Source organism: Podarcis gaigeae (assembly GCF_964106915.1).
Source record: "Podarcis gaigeae genome assembly, chromosome: 8".
NCBI lineage: Eukaryota > Metazoa > Chordata > Lepidosauria > Squamata > Lacertidae > Podarcis > Podarcis gaigeae.
This window is the reverse complement of record NC_139684.1, coordinates 62,242,934-62,262,735: the sequence shown is the minus strand read 5'-3', so window position 1 is coordinate 62,262,735 and position 19,802 is coordinate 62,242,934. Positions and strand designations below refer to the sequence as shown.

The window sequence follows — 19,802 nt, the reverse complement described above, 5'->3', positions numbered from 1 at the left end:
GTTTCCGTGCGCTGCTCTGGTTCGCCAGAAGCGGCTTAGTCATGCTGGCCATATGACCCGGAAGCTGTCTGCAGACAAACGCCGGCTCCCTCGGCCAATAAAGTGAGATGAGCGCTGCAACCCCAGAGTTGGTTACGACTGGACCTAATGGTCAGGGGTCCCTTTACCTTTACCATATGTCTGAAATCAAGGGGCTTATTTTGAAGTATACATTTATAGAGTTGCACTGCAAATCTGACAGTGGAAAGCTTGTTCTGTTTGTTGCAAACAGGCACAATGGTCAGGCATGTCTGCCAGTTTAAAATAGGTGGGGAAATTTACAGTCTTCCAGGTACTGTTTTGACTCCCAACTCACATCAGCTGCTGCAGCATGGCTAATGGGTGGGGATGCTGGGGCCCAACAGCATGTGAGGGGCCACTCTTTCCTCATCTGTTATTTGAAACCTGCTTTCACCTCTGAAGCAGAATCCTAGGTGTATTTACAAGTCCCATTGTACTCAATGGATATATTACTGTACTTACAAGAATAGAAGAGTCTTGTTGTATCAGGCCAAAGACTCATGTGGTCAATGCTGTTACTATAGTGGCCAGATGTCTCTTAGAAAGCCCACAAGCAAGACCTGATTGCAACCGTGTTTTCCCCACCTGTGTGGGAAGCAAGTGGTATTCAGTGGCACACTGTGTCCAACAGCAAAGACAGAAAATACCCATTGCGGCTACTAACTATTGGTAGTCTTGCACAGCTTGCATGGCAATTTGCACCTGCTGAAATAATCTCATTTATACAACTATAGAATGCAGGAGCCCTGCCTTCCTCCTCTGCATTCTGACACCTCCCTCTTATGCCAATAGTGTGGTATAGTGGTTAGAGCGCTGGATTCGGACCTAGGAAGCCAGGGTTCAAATCCCAACTCAGCCATGAACCTCACTGGGTGACCTTGGGCCAGTCACAACCTCTAGCAGTCTAGCCTACTGTAAAGGGTTGTTGTGGGGATTAAATGGGGGGGCAGTGTACAGCAACTTTGAGAAAAAGGTGCGGTATAAATGCAGTAAGTGTGAAGACTGGCTGAAGCATGAAACTGAATATTTTATGATTAGAAATTAATATCAAAAATGTACAATCTGTTGCTAGACCGTGAAATGAAAGATAAAGGGGTTAAATCAGTCATGATTAAATGGGCACAAGATGTGGGACACAATATTCAGATGGAGGAATGGGGAAAACTATGGAAGAGTGGGATTAAATTTACAGCATGTGTTGCGGCTGAAGAAAATTAGATACCATCTATAAATCATTTTCATATAACTCCAGTCAAATTAGCAGAAATGTATAAGTTAAAGAAAATAAGTGTTGGAAATGTAAAACAACGGAAGGGAGGTTTTTCATATGTGGTGGGAATGTAAAATAGTAAAAATAAAAAACTATTGGGAAACAATTTATAATGAAATGATTAAAAAAAAAAACACACCTTTTGTCAAAAAACGAGAAGCATCCCTACTATTACAGGAGTAGATATACCTAGATTACAAAAGAACTTATTTATGTATGCGACTGCAGCTGCACAAGTACTGCTTGCACAACACTGGACAGAAGGTGTCCCAACTAAAGACGATTGGCAAGTTAAATTAATGGAACGTGCTGAAATGGCAAAAATGACAATGAAACTAAGAAAAAGAGATGACAACGAATTTAAGGAAGAATGGAAGGACTTTATTGCATATATACAGAAGCAATGTACACAGTTTAATATATTGGCAGGGTTCTAGCACTACTTGTAATTAGATTATGAATGAACAATAAGTAATTTTAATGGTTTTTATTTTATTTACATTGGACATGCGGTATGTTGATAAACACTGGAACCAAGGAAGGGACATAGGGGGGGAGTCAATTTTTTGTTTGATATTGAATTTGTATTGATGTTTTATTTTTGTTATATTGGGAAATTAATAAAATATTTATTAAATATTTACCAATTTTTTATTAAATATTTACCAATTTTTTATTAAAAAAACAACCTGAATGAGATTTTCGTTTTGTTATTTAATTGGCTGCCCCTCCAACCCAAGTCCTCCAATCTCCCGTTCCCAGAGCTGCTCCTTTCTGAAGAGGCGAGAAGGCTGGTCCAGGCCCGCCTCCTCTCTGTGCACATGGCATATTTTCCTCGGCTGCGGGGGGGGGGGGAGGATTTGTGTCATATGACAGATCCAAGATGGCGTTGGCCAGGCTGCAGAAAGTTTTGCTGCTCCAGCTGCTGGGCGGATTTTGCTTGCTGAGTCCCGGGAGTTCGGCGGGGCCGGTGCCGCTGGTCATCTGGCATGGCATGGGTGAGTGAGCGGGATCTAGTCAGGGTCTCGGCTGATGCTTTGTCGAGAGAGCGAGAGTGAGAGTGGGTGTTTTAAATGTTCCTCCCGGGTTTTTTTTTGCTTTCGCAGCAGCCTTGAGAGAGTTTTACAAGAGAGTGACCAGGCTAGTTAGCTTTGTGGCTGGATACAAATTCGAACCCTGGTTCTGGGTAAACGCTTTCCCACGGAGTTCCAGCCTCGTTGTGATAAAGCACTAGGGACATCTGTATAACATGTAGTATGAGGTGCTTTAACAAAACGAATTGTAGCACAATCCTAGCCATGTCTACTTGGAAGTAAGGCCTATTTAATTCAATGGATCTTACTCGTAGGTAAGTGGGGATCGCAGCCTTACTAACAGCAGTGTGGGCTTGTTCGTAGTTTAGTATCTGTCAACAGGTTGCTAATTGTCAGGAGGCTATTCACTTACCTGTGAATAAGCCCCATTTAACTTGCTGGGAATTATTTCTGAGAAGATCTGCATAGGATTGCACTGTCAGTTAACTCTTGTCAAGCAAAAAAATGAAGAAAAAAAAAGCCAGGTGCATAGTATGGAGCAAAGCAAGTGTTAATTAGTTGTTAAACTGTTGGACATGGGTTCAAGTTTGGGTTCTGCTACTTCAAAGTGTCACCACTTCAGTTACCTTGCAAGGTTTCTTTTAGGGTGAAACTCTGTGGCTTTCTTGTTTCAGTTTCAGAAGAAAGGTAATGTGGTAACTACCCAATGGTCCTGTAGCTTCAGTTCCTTATCTGGAAAATCATAAGTTTGAAGTGCTTTGAGAACAGAAGCAGCACAGTTACACTATGACTGTGAAACTAAAAAACAAGTCTCCTCCAAGTCACTATCTCCTGTTTGTCATTAAGCAGCCTAAAGGGTCTGGAGGGACTAGTATCTAAACCAGAGGGCCAGTTTTTCATTGTAACCCATGCTTGCTGACCCCAGTCTTGTACTCCCCAGTAGCCTGGCCAATCACATTTTCCTTACTGTGTGATTTACTAGGTTATCAATTTGCAGGAAATGGATCCAGTATTTCACCAAGCAAGGCTTGTATGCATTTCTCTGTAGTGGTTTTCCTTAAGAGAGGACTTCTCTGTAGTGACAATCTTTCTAGCATTTCTTGGGTGTTAACAGTTTTTCCTCGGTTGCTGTGATTGATGTGTAGACTACATTAGTTGAAAAGTAGATTGATACAGCTTATCCTTCTGCCAATTGCATACCATAAAAAGACACACACGCGCACAAATGAAGCTTGGTTCTGCATGAATAGTGCAAATGGAAGCAGCTTTTATAAATATAGCAGTAATATTTAACAACTACCTCAGTGTAATTATCCTGCCAACAGTGACCTTTTCTATCTGCTGGCTTTAGTCTAAAAGCAATATTTGATGCATAAACAGACAGGTGGCAAGAAATCTGGTGAAGCTTGTTCAAAGCTGGCCAAGTGCCATCCTTCCCTTTATGATCTTATCACTTAATTGGATTATACAAGGGGTTGAATTGGAGTGGCATGAAAAGAACTGGGCATTCAAAGCTCATCTCAGTCAAGGAAAATGTATTATAATTTGTTTTAAAGCAGAGGTGGGGAACTGAAGGTCCAGGACCAGACCCTCCAGGGCTCTCTGTCTGGCCTTTGGGACTCTCCCCAGCCCATATCCCTCCCTTGCTGGCCCTGGTTTGCACCCTTCTTGAGTGTTTTTGCTTGGCTGGAATGTGTCCTTGAACTTTGATAGCGCCTCTTTCTTGTTTGGATGAGGATGGAGAGGGATGTGTGTAGAAACTAGCCTTCTGAACAAAGGTAAACATTAAATGGATTGCTGTGCCCATTTTTGCCTCTTGCCCTGCTCCTCCCCCGGAGGCATGTGGCCCTTGAGATGAAAAGGGCTTCCTGCCTCTGTAACTGGGATCATGGGACACTGTTTCTCAAAGAAATATGCTGACCAACATCATTAAATAACCGAAACTTAACAGAACAGAAAATGAAACTTAAAAAAACCCAGAATTTAAAAATTGGAAGAATGCTATAGAAAACATAGCATCTAGTTCCAGACAATGACATTGCAAGTGTTACATTTACTGTTGAATAAGACAGTGAGAAAGGGCAGGTAGCATTAACGCTGTTCCTTAAGACCAGTTTGATTCTCTTGCCTAACCCTCACCCTGCCCTAAAGCAGTTGCTGAGAAATTGCAAATGGGAAGGCATCCTGAAATGGCAAGACGTCTTGGAGTTGGGGTTAGCAACTGGAGGCCCCATGACCAACTCCAACCTTGAAAGAGGACCAGTTGCAAAAGGGGTATTTAGAGGTGATGAGGGGCTACATTAGGAGGCTTACTTGTTAGTCCACTTTGGGTGGGAGTAGAGGGTGGCCCTTTTTTGCCCAGCCTCCTTTCAAGGTAGTTACTGACCTCCTGATATTTGTGGACTTTCATCTTTCTTGACTACCAGCCTTGCTGATGGGAGTTGGTGTCCAGCAGCATCTGGAGGAGTCACAGTTTTGTCCACATTGCCCTGAGATAATATTTCTTTTCCAAGGGTAAAGAGTTAGAGGAACTGGCTCCAGGCCAGGACCACCCCTCCAGCCACAGTATGAAAGAGAATATTTGTATCTCCTGAAAGGCCACAGGCTCCAGACTTCTATGACTCTTCACAGTGATTTCAGCCTCAATTAAAGAGTGGCTTATAGCATGGCTGCATTTGTGTGATCATTCAGCTTTATAAAAGTCCAAGGCTCCAGACTTCTTGTCTTATGGTTGTTACTCAATCCAAATCACCATGTAAGATGTTAAGCACACTCAGTACTGTGAGTGAGGTTTGAAATTTGGATGCGCACTCTCCTGTTGCACTTATGATTCTGTTTCAGACTTTTACTCCCAACGGTTTGTAATCTGTTATCCATGGGATGGAGCACAAATGAGGGAGGGACTAATGACTAGGAAACTGATGACAGAGCTGCTTGGGCGATTAATATTTTTTCCTTAGGGGAAGATGAGATGTACAGCTTCCCTGCCCCAGATCCTCCTCCAGTTTCCTGCTGATCTTGTCTCTTCCCCGCAGGCTCTTTTGGAGTCCCAGGTTGATGAGATCAGGCCAGATTTCTTTATATGGTCTAAGGGTGCATACAGACAATACATTTAAAGCGCATGGCTTTCCCCCCCAAAATCCTGGGATTTGTAGTTTAGCTCTCACACAGCTATAATTCCCAGCACCCTTCAATTACAGTTCCCATGATTCTTTGGAGAAGAAATGTGCTTCAACTATGATGTATATGCAGTTATAGACCCATTGTGAAATATAACTGGAATAACATGAAATGTTAGATATAGTATGAAATTTTGCATCCATCCAGACCTCATTCTGATATTATCTGGGCTTTTATCTTGATTACCAAACTCGCTTGCTCTTTCTTTCTTTCTTTCTTTCTTTCTTTCTTTCTTTCTAAAAGGGGCTACCCTCCTAGTAATAGATTCACCCTCTCCCTTCATACAAAATTCTCACAACACCATTGATCTGCCTGATAACGTGTCCTCAGTTCCCTGCCTCCTGTAAAGTCTCAGCCCTGTGCTTGGAGAATAAAAAATCCTGATACCCTTTCTCTGCTGGGACTAATATTCAATGGCAAACAATCTAAATTGATGTCATGAGCATACAATTAACGAGGGTACAGGAAACTCTGGGCCGTGTCTAAAGCCACATTCGGCATGCATTTATTTTGAAGTGCAGTATTCCTATGTGTGTCTAAAACCATACTCTTGTCTCTTCTCCCCCACCCCTTTCTTTGGATGGGGCTTTGGGTTACAGCTGTTCAAGTAAGTGCCTGTTGTATATATCTGGATCAAAATGGCTGAAGTTTGGTCAGGAAATCAGAAATCCATTGCTATATTTTAGTATTACAGTGGTACTTCGGGTTACAGAAGCTTCAGGTTACAGACTCTGTTAACCCAGAATTAGTACCTTGGGTTAAGAACTTTGCTTCAGGATGAGAACAGAAATTGTGCGGCGGCGGCACAGCAGCAGTGGGAGGCCCCATTAGCTAAAGTGGTGTCTCAGGTTAAGAACAGTTTCAGGTTAAGAACGGACCTCTGGAACAAATTAAGTTCTTAACCAGAGGTACCACTGTATTTATTAGATTTATATGCCACCCCTCATTATAAGATCTTAGGGAGGTTCGCAGAATAAAATACAGGTTAAAGTAAGTACATGATTAAAACAGCTAAACAATAACCTGCCCACTTCCCACAGACACATTTAAAAGGCTGCAGAATGTTAATCAGCCAAAGGGGAATATTTTTGCTTGGCACCTAAAATAAAAATATATATAATGAAGGTGCCAGGCGACCCTCCCTGAGGAGAGCATTCCACAAAGGGGAGTATTGTAAATATTATATATTCCTTTTCCTTTGTCTACGTGGGAGGTGTCAGTCTCCTGACTTACTGGCAAGAGAAGATGTACGCCGTTTGTATAAACCCACTTTATCATTACTGTTATCTTCCCAGGTGTAGTCCAGGATGACGTTCAGCAGCCCTCGCACAAGAAACAACATGCCTTGCCCAGGATAGTCAGGAATGATAATCGTGTTGTTTGTGTGCAACCGAGATGTGTTTTTGTTTATTACGTGCCTTGTCCTTCAGTATCTCAAGAAGATATTTATGTGGCAGTTTTTGTAAAATGCAGAATTTTCTTTTAATGTAATCCCATTGACTTTTCAGGAAAGATAATTGAACAACTAACTTAATAGTTGACCACCCTGCTTACTTGCGTTAAGGTGGGAGCCGACTATGGGGCTTCCCTATAGCCCCCTGGGGGCCCCAGCAACATATGAGCTGGGTCTACGTTTGTTATAATTTGCAACTATATTTTTCTAGACTAAAAAAGAATGCTACTGCAACAGTCCTGTTGCTGAATTTCTGATTCCAAATCTTTCCCCTCATCTGCTTTTTTTTCTTTAATCCCAGGTGACAGCTGCTGCAATCCTGAGAGCATGGGTTACATAAAAAAAATTGTGGAGAAGAAAATCCCAGGGATTTACGTTCTGTCTTTGAAGATTGGCAGCAACTTAATTGAGGTGGTGTCATTTTTATTGTGAATTTTCTCAAGTAGGCATGGTGTTTAAAATGGTGCTCCTCATACTTTGTTCACTTGAGCCCCAGCTATCAGCCTGGAGAGCTCAGTTGCTTAGAGTGTGGTGCGGATAATGCCAAGGTTGTAGGTTCGATCTCTCTAAGAGACAGCTGCATATTCTTGCACTGCAGAGGGTTGGATTAGATCAGGGGTCAGCAACCTTTTTCAGCCATGGGCTGGTCCGCCATCCCTCAGACTATGTAGTGGGCTGGACTATATTTTGGAGAAAAAAATGAACGAATTCCTATGCCCCACAAATAACCCAGAGATGCATTTTAAATAAAAGCACACATTCTACTCATGTAAAAACACGCTGATTCCTGGACCGTCAGCGGGCTGGATTGAGAAGGTGATTGGGCCGCATCTGGCCCACGGGCCGTAGGTTGCCTACCCCTGGATTAGATGACCCTCTGGATCCCTTCCAACTCTTCAGTTCTAAAGGACAGTGTGCAGACCATTGTGGACAGCACTGTATGTCTTTGCCGTACCGCTTCCTACAAGAATCTGTGCATTTGGGCAATCAGTCTTGATGCCAAGACTGGCATTAGAGGAGGGACAGGGGCGGGGGAGTGTTTGTAGGGAAAAGCCATTAGAACAAAGCAGCACCTCTTCTGCCTGAAAGAGGATGAAATGATGGTATGGTGAGGAGCAGTAATCTCATGAATCCAGTGGGGTTAAATAGAGGACCCTTCTGGGGCAGTTGAATTCTTCCCACTCATACCTTTGCTGGTTCATGAGAAAGGCTAGGAGACCTGCCTGTTGATGAGCAGGATTCTCATCCCCCCACTGACCCAATGGACTTGTCAATCACACTGGGTGTGCATGTCTGAGTAGGGGTGGGGAGAACCTAAAGGCATCATCATGGACACCTTTAAAACAGGTGTGAGCAAGTAAGGGAGTAAGAAGGGCAGACTCCCATGAAGTAACCCCGAAGCTGCGGGTTGTAATTGGATTTGGACGCAGATCTGCTTATGAGCTCCTTGAAGCCATGATGGCCTCTGACTTAGGCCTCTTCTAAGCCTTGTCTGTGCCTAAGCTCTGATCTCTAAATGGATTTGGTCCTGATGCTGAGCCGCCCAGCTCTCCCACACGCGCGTGGCTTTGATTTTGCTACGCAGAGCTCAGAACTTGGATGCTGAATCGAATTCCACCCTGGCATTACTTTTCCAAGCATTGAGGGCTGCCTTTCCCCAGTGGAGAGCTGTCGGGGGCTGCATCCCAGTAGTGAGTGGGGCCAGACACAATCACACAAGCACTTGGACAAAGCGATTTCCCATGGAAGCAGCTAGGCATATATTCTGGGTGACCTCGGCTAAAGTTTCACCTCCCATTTTTGCCATAGACATAGAACCCTGTAGTCCCCCTAACTCCCTCTCCCTCTTGTATCCTGATGGAACGGCTGCTGGCTGCTAGACACTTGAAGGAGAAGCCTGATGGAGTTGTTGTCCAGCAGAGCCAATGGAGAGGCACAGCAGCCTCATCTCTCCCTCTTTACTTCTCCATTATTTCTATCTATCATCTATATCTATCTATCATCTATCTATCTATCTATCTATCTATCTATCTATCTATCATCTATCTAATCTATCTATATCTATCATCTATCTCTCTCTATCATCTGTCTATCTATCATCTAGCATCTATCATCTAGCATCTATCTATCTAGCATCTAGCATCTATCTATCATCTATCTATCTATCTATCTATCTATCTATCTATCTATCTATAGTGGTGCCCCGCAAGACGAACGCCTCGCAAGACGGAAAACCCGCTAGACGAAAGGGTTTTCCGTTTTGGAGGCGCTTCGCAAAACGAATTTCCCTATGGGCTTCCTTCGCAAGACAAAAGCCCATAGGGAAATCTCCGGGACAGTGGGGAAGCGCAGCGCGTCTTCGCCACTGTCCTCGGACCTCCTCCGAAGGCTGGCGGTGGGGCGGAGAGACCTCCTCCCCCCGCCAGTCTTCGGAAGGCTCCTCCGAAGGCTGGCGGTGGGGCGGAGAGCCCTCCTCCCCCCGCCAGGCTTCGGAAGGCTCCTTCGAAGGCTGGCGATGGGGCGGAGAGACCTTCTCCCCGCGCCAGTCTTCGGAAGGCTCCTCCGAAGGCTGGCGGTGGGGCGGAGAGCCCTTCTCCCCCCGCCAGGCTTCGGAAGGCTCCTCCGAAGGCTGGCGGTGGGGCGGAGAGACCTTCTCCCCGCGCCAGCCTTCGGATGGCTGTCCTGAAGACTTGCGGTGGGAGGAGGGTTTTCCTTCCCACCGCCAACATTCAGAATGCTGTTCTGAATGTTGGCGGTGGGGAGGAAAAACCCTCCTCCCACCGCAAGCCCCGGGAACAGAGGAGAAGCGCTGCGCACCTTCCCCTCTGTTCCCGTACCTGTCCGAAGGCTGGCGGTGGGGCGGAGAGACCTCCTCCCGCCGTCAGCCTTCCGAACGCTGCTCCGAAGGCTGGCGGCGGGAGGAGGTCTCTCCGCCCCACCGGCAGCCTTCGGAAGGCTGCTCCGAAGGCTGGCGGTGGGGTGGAGAGACCTCCTCCGGCCGCCAGCATTCGGAAGGCTGTCCTGAAGACTTGCGGTGGGAGGAGGGTTTTCCTTCCCACCACCAACATTCAGAATGCTGTTCTGAATGTTGGCGGTGGGGAGGAAAAACCCTCCTCCCACCGCAAGCCCCGGGAACAGAGGAGAAGCGCTGCGCACCTTCCCCTCTGTTCCCGTACCTGTCCGAAGGCTGGCGGTGGGGCGGAGAGACCTCCTCCCGCCGTCAGCCTTCCGAACGCTGCTCCGAAGGCTGGCGGCGGGAGGAGGTCTCTCCGCCCCACCGGCAGCCTTCGGAAGGCTGCTCCGAAGGCTGGCGGTGGGGTGGAGAGACCTCCTCCGGCCGCCAGCATTCGGAAGGCTGTCCTGAAGACTTGCGGTGGGAGGAGGGTTTTCCTTCCCACCACCAACATTCAGAATGCTGTTCTGAATGTTGGCGGTGGGGAGGAAAAACCCTCCTCCCACCGCAAGCCCCGGGAACAGAGGAGAAGCGCTGTGCGCCTTCCCCTCTGTTCCCGTACCTGTGCTGAAGGCTTGCGGTGGGGAGAAGAGTCCTTCTCCGCATCGCCAGCCTGGCAAGCGGTCTCCTTAGGAACGCATTAATTGATTTTTAATGCATTCCTATGGGAAACCGTGCTTTGCAAGACGAAAAACTCGCAAGAAGAAAAAACTTGCGGAACGAATTAATTTTGTCTTGCGAGGCACCACTCTATCTGTCTATCTATCTATCTATCTATCTATCTATCTATCTATCATCTATCTATATCTATCTCTATCTATCTATCATCTATCTATCATCTATCTATCTATCTATCTATCTATCTATCTCTATATCTATATCTATATCTATATCTATATCTATATCTATATCTATCTATCTATCTATCTATCTATCTATCTATCTATCTATCTATCATCTATCTCTATCATCTCTCTCTCTCTCTCTATCATCTGTCTGTCTGTCTGTCTGTCTGTCTATCTATCTATCTATCTATCTATCATCTATCTATCTATCATCTCTATCTATATCTATCATATCTTATCTATCTATCTATCTATCTATCTATCTATCTATCTATCTATCTCCATCTATCATCTACCCCACTTGCGTTTGGTCCAGAAATAACAGTTAATGCAGAACACTGCAACATGTTTGCTGAACCTGCAGCATATTACATCCTCAGCTCATAGATCTGCATTGACAACTGATTTGTTCCTGGGCCAAATTCAAGGTGGTCTTCAGCCCCGTCAGGCAGGCTGGGCCTAGGAAGGACTAACACCTGGCTCCTTTGAGACCAGGAGATTCAGCTGCAGAGTGACACTTGTTGGAACATTGGACAATTAGCGAGGGAAATCTATATGCAAACTTGTCCCACTCTAGTGACTGCTGTATCATTGCATTTTTAATATACTGTAGGCTTCATAAATACATAGCAAACCTCTGGAGGGCCACAGGTTCCCTATCCCTGAGTTAGCGACTTCCGTTTTAAACAGAAGGCAGGAGGGCTGATTGTCTGGGGAAGGGAGCTGCAATCTCCCTGTGGGGACTTGCCTTCCTCCTGCTCAGTGTGTGACACTTTGGCATGTGTAGGTCATTGGCTGTCTCCTGTTCTTCAAGTTCTCCGTTTTCTTCAGGACATGGAGAACAGCTTCTTCATGAACGTGAATGACCAGGTGAAACTTGTGTGTGACGAACTCGCAAAGGACCCGAAGCTTCGAGGCGGCTACAACGCCATGGGCTTCTCACAGGGAGGGCAGTTCCTGTAAGTGTCTCAAGCATTGCAGAATGAGGGAGGAGTTTTGGGTGAAAGGGGGCGACTTTTGGTAGAATGCAGTGGTAGATCATGTGTGTTGCATGCAGAAGGCTCTTAGAAATGTTAAATAATCAATAGAATTTTTTTGAATGTTTAAATCATATTAATTTTAAAAAATCACTTTTCAAAATGTTCAATTCTTTAACTTACTTTAAAATTTAAATTCCCTCATGTGACATATCATATTAAAGCCCACGAAGTTCTGAAGAGATTGGTGTTTTTAATTTTGGTGTATGTCAATTCTGGACTGAGCTTTTAAGGTTTTTGTGCAATGCCAAAATTGTCAATTTTTTGAAATTTCAAACCCTCATAACTCACAAACGGGATGAGATAAAAAAATTTGAAATTTTAGATTTAAGCTTAGTTTTGATCATTCAACAAGTGTACAAAATATTAAGAAAATTGGATGAGATGAGGTAAAAAAGTTGAATCACTTGATATGGAATGACCTATCTGTGACATAGGCGGCTGCCTTTTACAGAGCCAGGCCCTTGGCCCCTCCAGCTCAGTACTGACTACCTTAAAGATGGGGAACTGCAGGCCCCAGATGACATCAAGTGTCCCCTCCCACCACCCCTGGCCATTGGCCATGCTGGCTGGAGATGATGGGAACATCTGACAGGTCACCCTACCTCCCCAACCTGAATTCTAATAAGAAGTATAATAAAATCTAACGTATATAAATTGAATTACAAAATCAATATTCAATCAAAGTCAATATAATCCTGCCAATTCTACATTCTGCCCTGGCATATAAGAGCTGTCTGGACAACGTGTCTTCTGCCTTGGAGGTTGCTGCTTAATCTGTTTTTGTCGTCCCCCCCTTTCCAGGAGGGCGGTGGTGCAGAGATGTCCCTCTCCCCCAATGTTCAATCTGATTTCTGTAGGAGGTCAGCACCAAGGTAAGCCCATCTGAGTGGTCTTTTGTTTTCTAGACGGGAGAATGCAGATTTAGGCGGGGAAAGTTATGTCATAGTAACAGAGGATGTTATGCCTGAAGGATGCGGACCATATGGATCTCTTCCAGTCGGGATTCAGTCCCCTTCATGGGACTGAAACTGCCTTGATTGCGCTGGTCAGTGATCTCCGGCAGGCTAGGGACAGAAGGGAAAGCTGTCCCTGGTTCTGCTGTGAGTGTCTGGAGCCAGCTGGAGGATGGATGGCAGTTAATGGATTGAGGTTGAATCCTGACAAGACGGAATACTGTTTTTTGGGGATGGGCTGGGCGAGTGTGGGGGACTCCTTGGTCCTGAATGGAGTAATTGTACCCCTGAAGAAACAGCAGCACAGCCTGGGAGCCATTTTGGACTCACAGCTGTCCATGCAGGCACAGGTCAATTCTGTGTCCAGGACAGCTCCACCTGGTACACCAGCTGAGACCCTACCTGCCCGCAGACTGTCTCGCCAGAGTGGTGCATGCTTTAGTTATCTCCTGCTTGGACTACTGCAATGTGCAATGTGCTTTGAAGGTGACCCAAAAACTACAACTAATCCAGAATGTGGCAGTTAGCTATACCAGCTGCACTGGCTCCCGGTGGAGTAAAGGATCAGGTTTAAGGTGCTGGTTTTAACCTTTAAAGCCCTATACAGCTTAGGACCCTCGTACCTACGGGACCGCCTCTCCTGGTATGTCCCACAGAGGAACTTACGGTCTTCAAATAAAAATACCTTGAAGGTCCCAGGCCACAGAGAGGTTAGGCTGGCCTCAACTAGAGCCAGGGCTTTTTCGGCTGTGGCTCTGATCTGGTGGAACGCTCTGTCACAAGAGACTAGGGCCCTGTGGGACTTGACATCTTTCCGCAGGGCCTGCAAGACAGAGCTGTTCCACCAGGCCTTTGGTCAGGGCACAGCCTGACTCCATCCTTTGGCAATCTTCACGGAGCTCTGGCCCAATGGTTGCCATCGGTTTGATTTTAATTAATTTTATAATGAATGATTTTAGAGTTTTGTGTTGTGTTGTACTGTTGTACTGTTTTATTGTTGTTAGCCGCCCTGAGCCAGGCTTCGGCTGGGGAGGGTGGGATATAAATAAAATTTATTATTATTATTAGACTGGAGACTGGGAATGACTTCTGGGACCATATAACACCAATCCTAAAGGTTCTTCACTGGCTCCCAGTACATTTCCAAGCACAATTCAAAGTGTTGGTGCTGACTTTTAAAGCTCTTGGCCCAGTATACATGAAGCAGCGTCTCCACCCCTGTCTTTCACCCCTATCATTCACTGAGGTCCACCTCCAAGGGTCTTCTGGCGTTTCCCTCACTGAGAGAAGCAAAGTTACAGGGAACCAGGCAGAGGGCCCTCCCATCCAATGTCAGGGAGATAAAAAAACCACACAACTTTTAGAAGACATCTGAAGGCAGCCCTGTATTGGGAAGTTTTAAATGACATTTTATTATGTTTTTGCACGTGCCGGAAGGAAGCTGCCCAGAGTGGCTGGGGAAATGCTGCCAGATGAGTGGGGTAGAAATAATAAAACAATACCAACAACAACAATTATTATTAAAGTAATAAGCATGACTTAAGGGCCATCTTAAATGGCTGGTGTCATGTTCAGATCTTGAATGCCTGCAAATTGGTATCTTGCTGCCACAGGTGTGTATGGCTTTCCGCGTTGTCCCGGGGAGAGTTCTCACCTCTGTGACTGGATCCGAAGGATGTTAGACCTAGGGGCCTACACTGCAGTGGTCCAGAACCGGTGAGTTCACTTTGGCAGAAGTCGAATGTTATGGGGTGGGGGCATGTATGGTATGCCCCACGGAGAGCCTCAAGGTCCATAAATAACAACACCCTAGTGGTCCCAGGCCCTAAGGAAGTTAGATTGGCTTCGACCAGAGCCAGGGCCTTTTCAACTCTGGCTCCAGCCTGGTGGAACGCTCTGCCTCATGAGACCAGGGCCCTGCAGGATCTGATTTCTTTCCGCAGGGCCTGTAAGACAGAGTTGTTCCACCTGGCCTTTGGCTTGGAGCCAGTTTGATTCCCTCCCTCCCCCCCCCCTCTCTCTTTTTTCCCCTTCTTTTCCTTCTCCTCCTGCGATGAGGCTACATTTTAATATTTTAATGTTCCATTATTTTAATTGTTGTGTTTTATTTTTGTTTTTAAGTTTGTAATCATTCATCTTGTTTTTATTATTGCTTGTAAGCCGCTCTGAGCCCGGCCTTGGCTGGGGAGGGCGGGGTATAAATAAATTATTATTATTATTATTATTATTATTATTATTATGGGCTTGGGGCTTGCTCTGGCTTGTGTTTTGAACTCCCAGTTCTCCCTCCACTACAGCCTGGTCCAAGCCCAGTACTGGCATGACCCACTGAATGAAGAGGAATACCGGAAGCACAGTCTTTTCCTGGCGGACATCAATCAAGAGCGAGTAAGTTTGATAGGTTTGGGCCTGGCCGGTCTGGCTGCTCATCCCACCCCTCTAATCAAATCCAAAAACAACCCCTGTAAACTGAAGGAAGTTTATTGTGAAATTGTGAAGGTCTGGAAGGGCTCAAGAAAGAAAGAAAGAAAAAAAGCTAGAAAAAGTAGAATAAAACATGCAAAAATTAAGCAGATATATGCAGGGCATGGTCCATAGGCACACAATGGAGCAGCTTTGCTGAGTCTCGTAAGATCTGCACCTGGTCAGTGACCAGATAGAAGAATGCCTGTGAGCTACATGTTTATGCTTCCTTAGAGGAAGGGTTGCTGTTGACGTTTAACTTGTTTTGTTATTTACTATAAGCCTTCCAGAATACCTGTATTTTCCTACATATCCACCACATATGGTAGAATGTTCCTGATTCACCGCATCTCCAACAATTACTTGACACATTTTTATACATTTTTGAAAGTTTCCATGGTGTTAGATACCATCGATGTTGCATTTTTTGAAAGTTCTCTCTAATCGTGTAACAATTTGTGAATTTCCAATTGATCTTCCATAAATTTTCCCATTGGGCCATGGTTATTGACTGGCCAAAATCCTGGGACCACCTCACCATTGCCACTGTTACCTCCTCCTCCTTGACTGTCCAGTCAAGGAGGAGTCGATAAGTTTTGGAAAGAGTTTTTCTTTTAGAATTTACAAGATCAGATTCGAATCGGGAAATTTCTGTTGGGAACCCCTTTTGTTTGTCAGATTTAAATTTTTCAAATAACTGATGGTATTGGAACCAGTCTGAGATGTGTCCTCTTATTTCCTCAAAGTTTTTAAATTTTATTTGGTTATCTTCATTTTTTAGAAGTGTTTTACAGTATATGTTGGCCAGCTTTCATGAGTATTTTTCCGTTTCACTGCTATGGCTTCTATTGGAGAAGTTTCTAATTGTGCGGTGCGGCGCTCATCTCGCTTTCAGGCCGAGGGAGCGATGTTTGTCCACAGACAGCTTTCCGGGTCATGTAGCCAGCATGACTAAACTGTTGGGGCGCACTTGGGTCAGGATTTGCATGGAATTTTCTGCAGTGCCATCAGCAAAGCAGATTCCAAGGTAGCTTGGGATTCTCTTAAATCTTCTTTTCTCTCTGACTTTTCCCTCCCTCTGTGTCCCAATCTTCTTTCTAGAGCAACAACAGTACCTATAAGAAAAACCTGATGTCTTTGAAGAAATTTGTGATGGTGAAGTTCCTCAATGATACCATGGTGGACCCTCCTGCATCTGAGGTGGGCAGCTCTGTGTGTGTGCGCACGCATATATATGTGTGAAAAACACATGCAGAATCTGATGAAATGGAAGGGGGCTGATTTTGCAAACCCGATATACCGTATATATAAGCCGACCTGAATATAAGCTGAGGCACCTAATTTCAGCACAAAAAACTGGGAAAACTTATTGACGAGTAAGTATAAGCTGGTTCACCACACCACAAACCTGGTGGTGGCGGCAGCGGCAGAGGAACAAGCAGCCCAAAAGGGACAGGCCTTTGCTGGCCTGGTGCATATAGGTATGAACTGGCCATTGCAACAGCGTGTGGCTCATTTTGTTGCTCTCCTCTTTCCCCAGTGGTTTGGTTACTACCGGAGCGGTCAGGCCAAAGAGACCATTCCCTTGCAAGAGACCTCACTGTACACAGAGGTAACTATCCCGAATGTTGCTATTATTCCTATCAAGAATTTGACACCAAACCAGCTGTGTGACATCCCATCAGTTGTTGCAACAAAGAGTTTTGTTTTGTAACTAGATAATAACTTGCAGAAGAGAGAACAGGTGACTCCCCACTTGCATGGGGGGTTGTGTTCTGGGGACCCCATAATTGTGTATAAGTGGGGAGCACTCTTATTTATGTGGGGAGTGCTTGTGGTTCACAAGGAGACCGTCCTCTTTGGGCTATGGGGAGCCAAGAGGACGCTCTAGGGTGCTTCCCTCTTCTGGGTTCCTGTGCTGCAGGTGTGCATAGTTGCATGCAAGTAAATTCCACTCTAAAGCTGTCTGCTTAAAGAGCTGCATAAATACTGTTCTACAAACACAGATTTGCAGAATTTGAAATTGAGACAGTTAACAGGAAAATGATAAATGAGTCTAAGTTGGTGTAACTGAACAGAGATAATCTTCCGAACCTGAAGATATGTTGACCACTGGAAGTACCTTCCAAGCTTTTACGAGAGAGCAGAGTGCATGCTTCTAAAAACAACAGGCAAATGTGTGTCTTTTTTAAAAAAAGACTTCAACAGCTTTTAGGAATGCATACAGTATTTAAGAACAGTTACTGCCTCCTCTCAGGGGCCAGTTAAAGGAATTTGGTTGGATTAGTACTGCAACCTTTTAAGTGACTGAAAGCCTTTGTGAATTAATTAAAATGGCAGCGCTGGTTAATGGGACAACACATTGGGTGAGGTCCAACAATGTTGTACTCAGAATAGTAGACCCATTGAAATCAGTGGGTGTAACTTAAGATAGTATAAATTGCAGAAATATTTGAAGAGCATCATCCCTACACTCTTGAATCAGTGCAATTGATACACTGGCTGTGAGCCACAAAACACCTGGCCAAGTGGACAGATACTACTACCCTGAACGATTTGGAGTTAGAGGATAAAAATTAACAGCCTGGTTCTTTATACCCTTTTCTTGTCACTGCTGCTTGCCTTTAACTTAATGAAGCAGGGGGTGTAAATTCACGCCAGTTAACTTGGTGGAATTTCCCCCTAGACTGCAGCTTAGTTCTAATGGTAGGTTTTAGCATTTTTCCAGTAGTTTCCTTGGTGCCCTCAAACTAGATTGGTCCAGGATCTGCTCAGAGGAAGCCTTGATAGTTAAACTGGATGTAAGCCAGTTTAGGATTGTTCTATATATGCAGCTGTGAAAACATTTGCTGCTGTATTTTCTCAGAAGCTCCATTTATAGGGCTTACTCCAGTGCTTATGATTGCAGCTTCAGGATCTTAATACTGATTTATTTTATTTAATAAAATTTATATACCCCTTGATTGTAAGAAAAAACCTCAAAGTGGGAAGGAGTGGACTTGTTTAGCCTACTTTTTTTACTAGAAATCTAAGATTTGCTAACAACTCAAAAGACATATAGTTGGAAGCAAACACTCTTTCAGCCAGCAATCTACTAGTAGATTCCAAACCACCTTCTTTGCATGCCCTGCTGCCTAAGTTTTGCATGGTGATTTCTAGCTGTTACTCTATGTTCCTTCTTTCAGGATCGATTGGGTTTGAAGGAAATGGACCAAGCAGGGAAGCTGGTGTTCCTGGGTGCAGAAGGAGATCACCTCCACTTTTCTGAAGAATGGTTCTACAAGAACATCTTGCCATTCTTGCAGTGAAGCTGATGATGACCCACAGGCTGAACCTGCCTTTCTGTGTTGCTGGAGATGACAGTGTTTGGTGTGTTCCTTTATAGCGCTTGGCTGGAAGGAAGAGACTTCTCACTAATCTGCTAGGTAGGGGCTAGCTTGATATAAGGATTAACACCAATTAATTGAACTCTCTCAGTAGGTCTTCTGCACCTGTGTTCAACACAGCCTGACCTCTATCAGCTTTGCCCTGCAGAGGCACTGAAATATAACAGTCCTTTCAGCTATGTGAAAAGTCATTCGTATTTGTTTTGGGATGGCAAAATTGATGTGGGTTACAATGCTTTATCAGCCTCCTTTTCTGGGATCTGTGCCAACCTTTTCCTGCCCCCCAAATGTTTTGACTACAGCAGGAGGGGAGGATCACTTTGTCTTCTTCCTCCTCTAGTGATTTTATTAGGACAGGCAGCCATCAAAATGAACACATTTGCTTGTGGAGCATGTTGTGCAAGACTGTGTGAAACTGAGGATGCGATATTGCAGTTAACCTTTTGCAGATCTCAGGGATGGGATATTTAATACCTCTTGTTAGAACAAGAGATAAAATGGGGGTGGGGTGGTGCACTAGTTTATGTTTCTCTCACCAGACTGCAAGTCTGAAAGCAGGCAGTAGGTCTGTAGTACATAAGAGAAACAGGTGACTTATATGTGCAACAATACTGTTGGGCAGTGTGAATGGCAGGATGTTAAGAAATGGTGATTCAAGCTCTTTGGCTTTGTATTGTATTTTAAGCAATAGCACAAACAAAAAATCAACACATTCCAATAAAAAGGTTTAACTAAGATGATTCAGTGAGCAGCAGCACTGCTTTCTTTGTAGAGGAAGATTGCATCCTCACTCCTAGCATGAAGCAACATTCCTCTTGAAGGCAATAGAAGAGCTACTGCTCCCCATGTTGTTGGTTTCAAAACTTCCTTCACCCCCCCCCCCAACCATTATGGCTAATGAGGAATTATGGGAATTGTAATCTAGCAGTAGGTGCAAAACACAAGATCTGCAGTTCAGTAGAGATACTCACTTAGAAGAAGCAGAAGTGTCATCTCCCCCAAACTCCCACCTGGGCAGAGGCTGGATGATGAAGCAATGCTGCGTCTTCCAAGTTGCAGTCTACATGCGAGTCTGGCAAACTTGCAGCCCTTCACTTGTTGCTGGATTACATCTGCTACACCATCCCTGATCGCTAGCTCTGCTTGCTAGGAATGATGGAAGGAA

The 19,802-nt window shown here is 44.9% G+C and overlaps 1 protein-coding gene across 1 annotated transcript; it reads left to right on the top strand.

The window, feature by feature from the left end:
* The first annotated feature begins 2,172 nt into the window (after nucleotides 1–2,172).
* Nucleotides 2,173–19,377, top strand: PPT1 (palmitoyl-protein thioesterase 1). Its single transcript, XM_083751888.1, has 9 exons — nucleotides 2,173–2,328; nucleotides 7,299–7,408; nucleotides 11,627–11,754; nucleotides 12,637–12,707; nucleotides 14,402–14,504; nucleotides 15,086–15,176; nucleotides 16,353–16,451; nucleotides 16,792–16,863; nucleotides 18,437–19,377. Exons 1-9 carry the CDS (start codon nucleotides 2,214–2,216, stop codon nucleotides 18,557–18,559), a joined length of 912 nt encoding a protein of 303 aa, XP_083608014.1. The 5' UTR covers nucleotides 2,173–2,213; the 3' UTR covers nucleotides 18,560–19,377.
* Nucleotides 19,378–19,802: the final 425 nt, after the last annotated feature.

What these genes read in the sequence shown, in the direction of transcription:
- PPT1 (XM_083751888.1), top strand. Translation starts at nt 2,214, where the DNA reads ATGGCGTTGGCCAGGCTGCAGAAAGTTTTGCTGCTCCAGCTGCTGGGC. An exon ending in TGTAGGAGGTCAGCACCAAG is followed by an intron (nt 12,708 to 14,401) that starts GTAAGCCCATCT and finishes TTGCTGCCACAG; the next exon opens with GTGTGTATGGCTTTCCGCGT. An exon ending in ACTGCAGTGGTCCAGAACCG is followed by an intron (nt 14,505 to 15,085) that starts GTGAGTTCACTT and finishes CCTCCACTACAG; the next exon opens with CCTGGTCCAAGCCCAGTACT.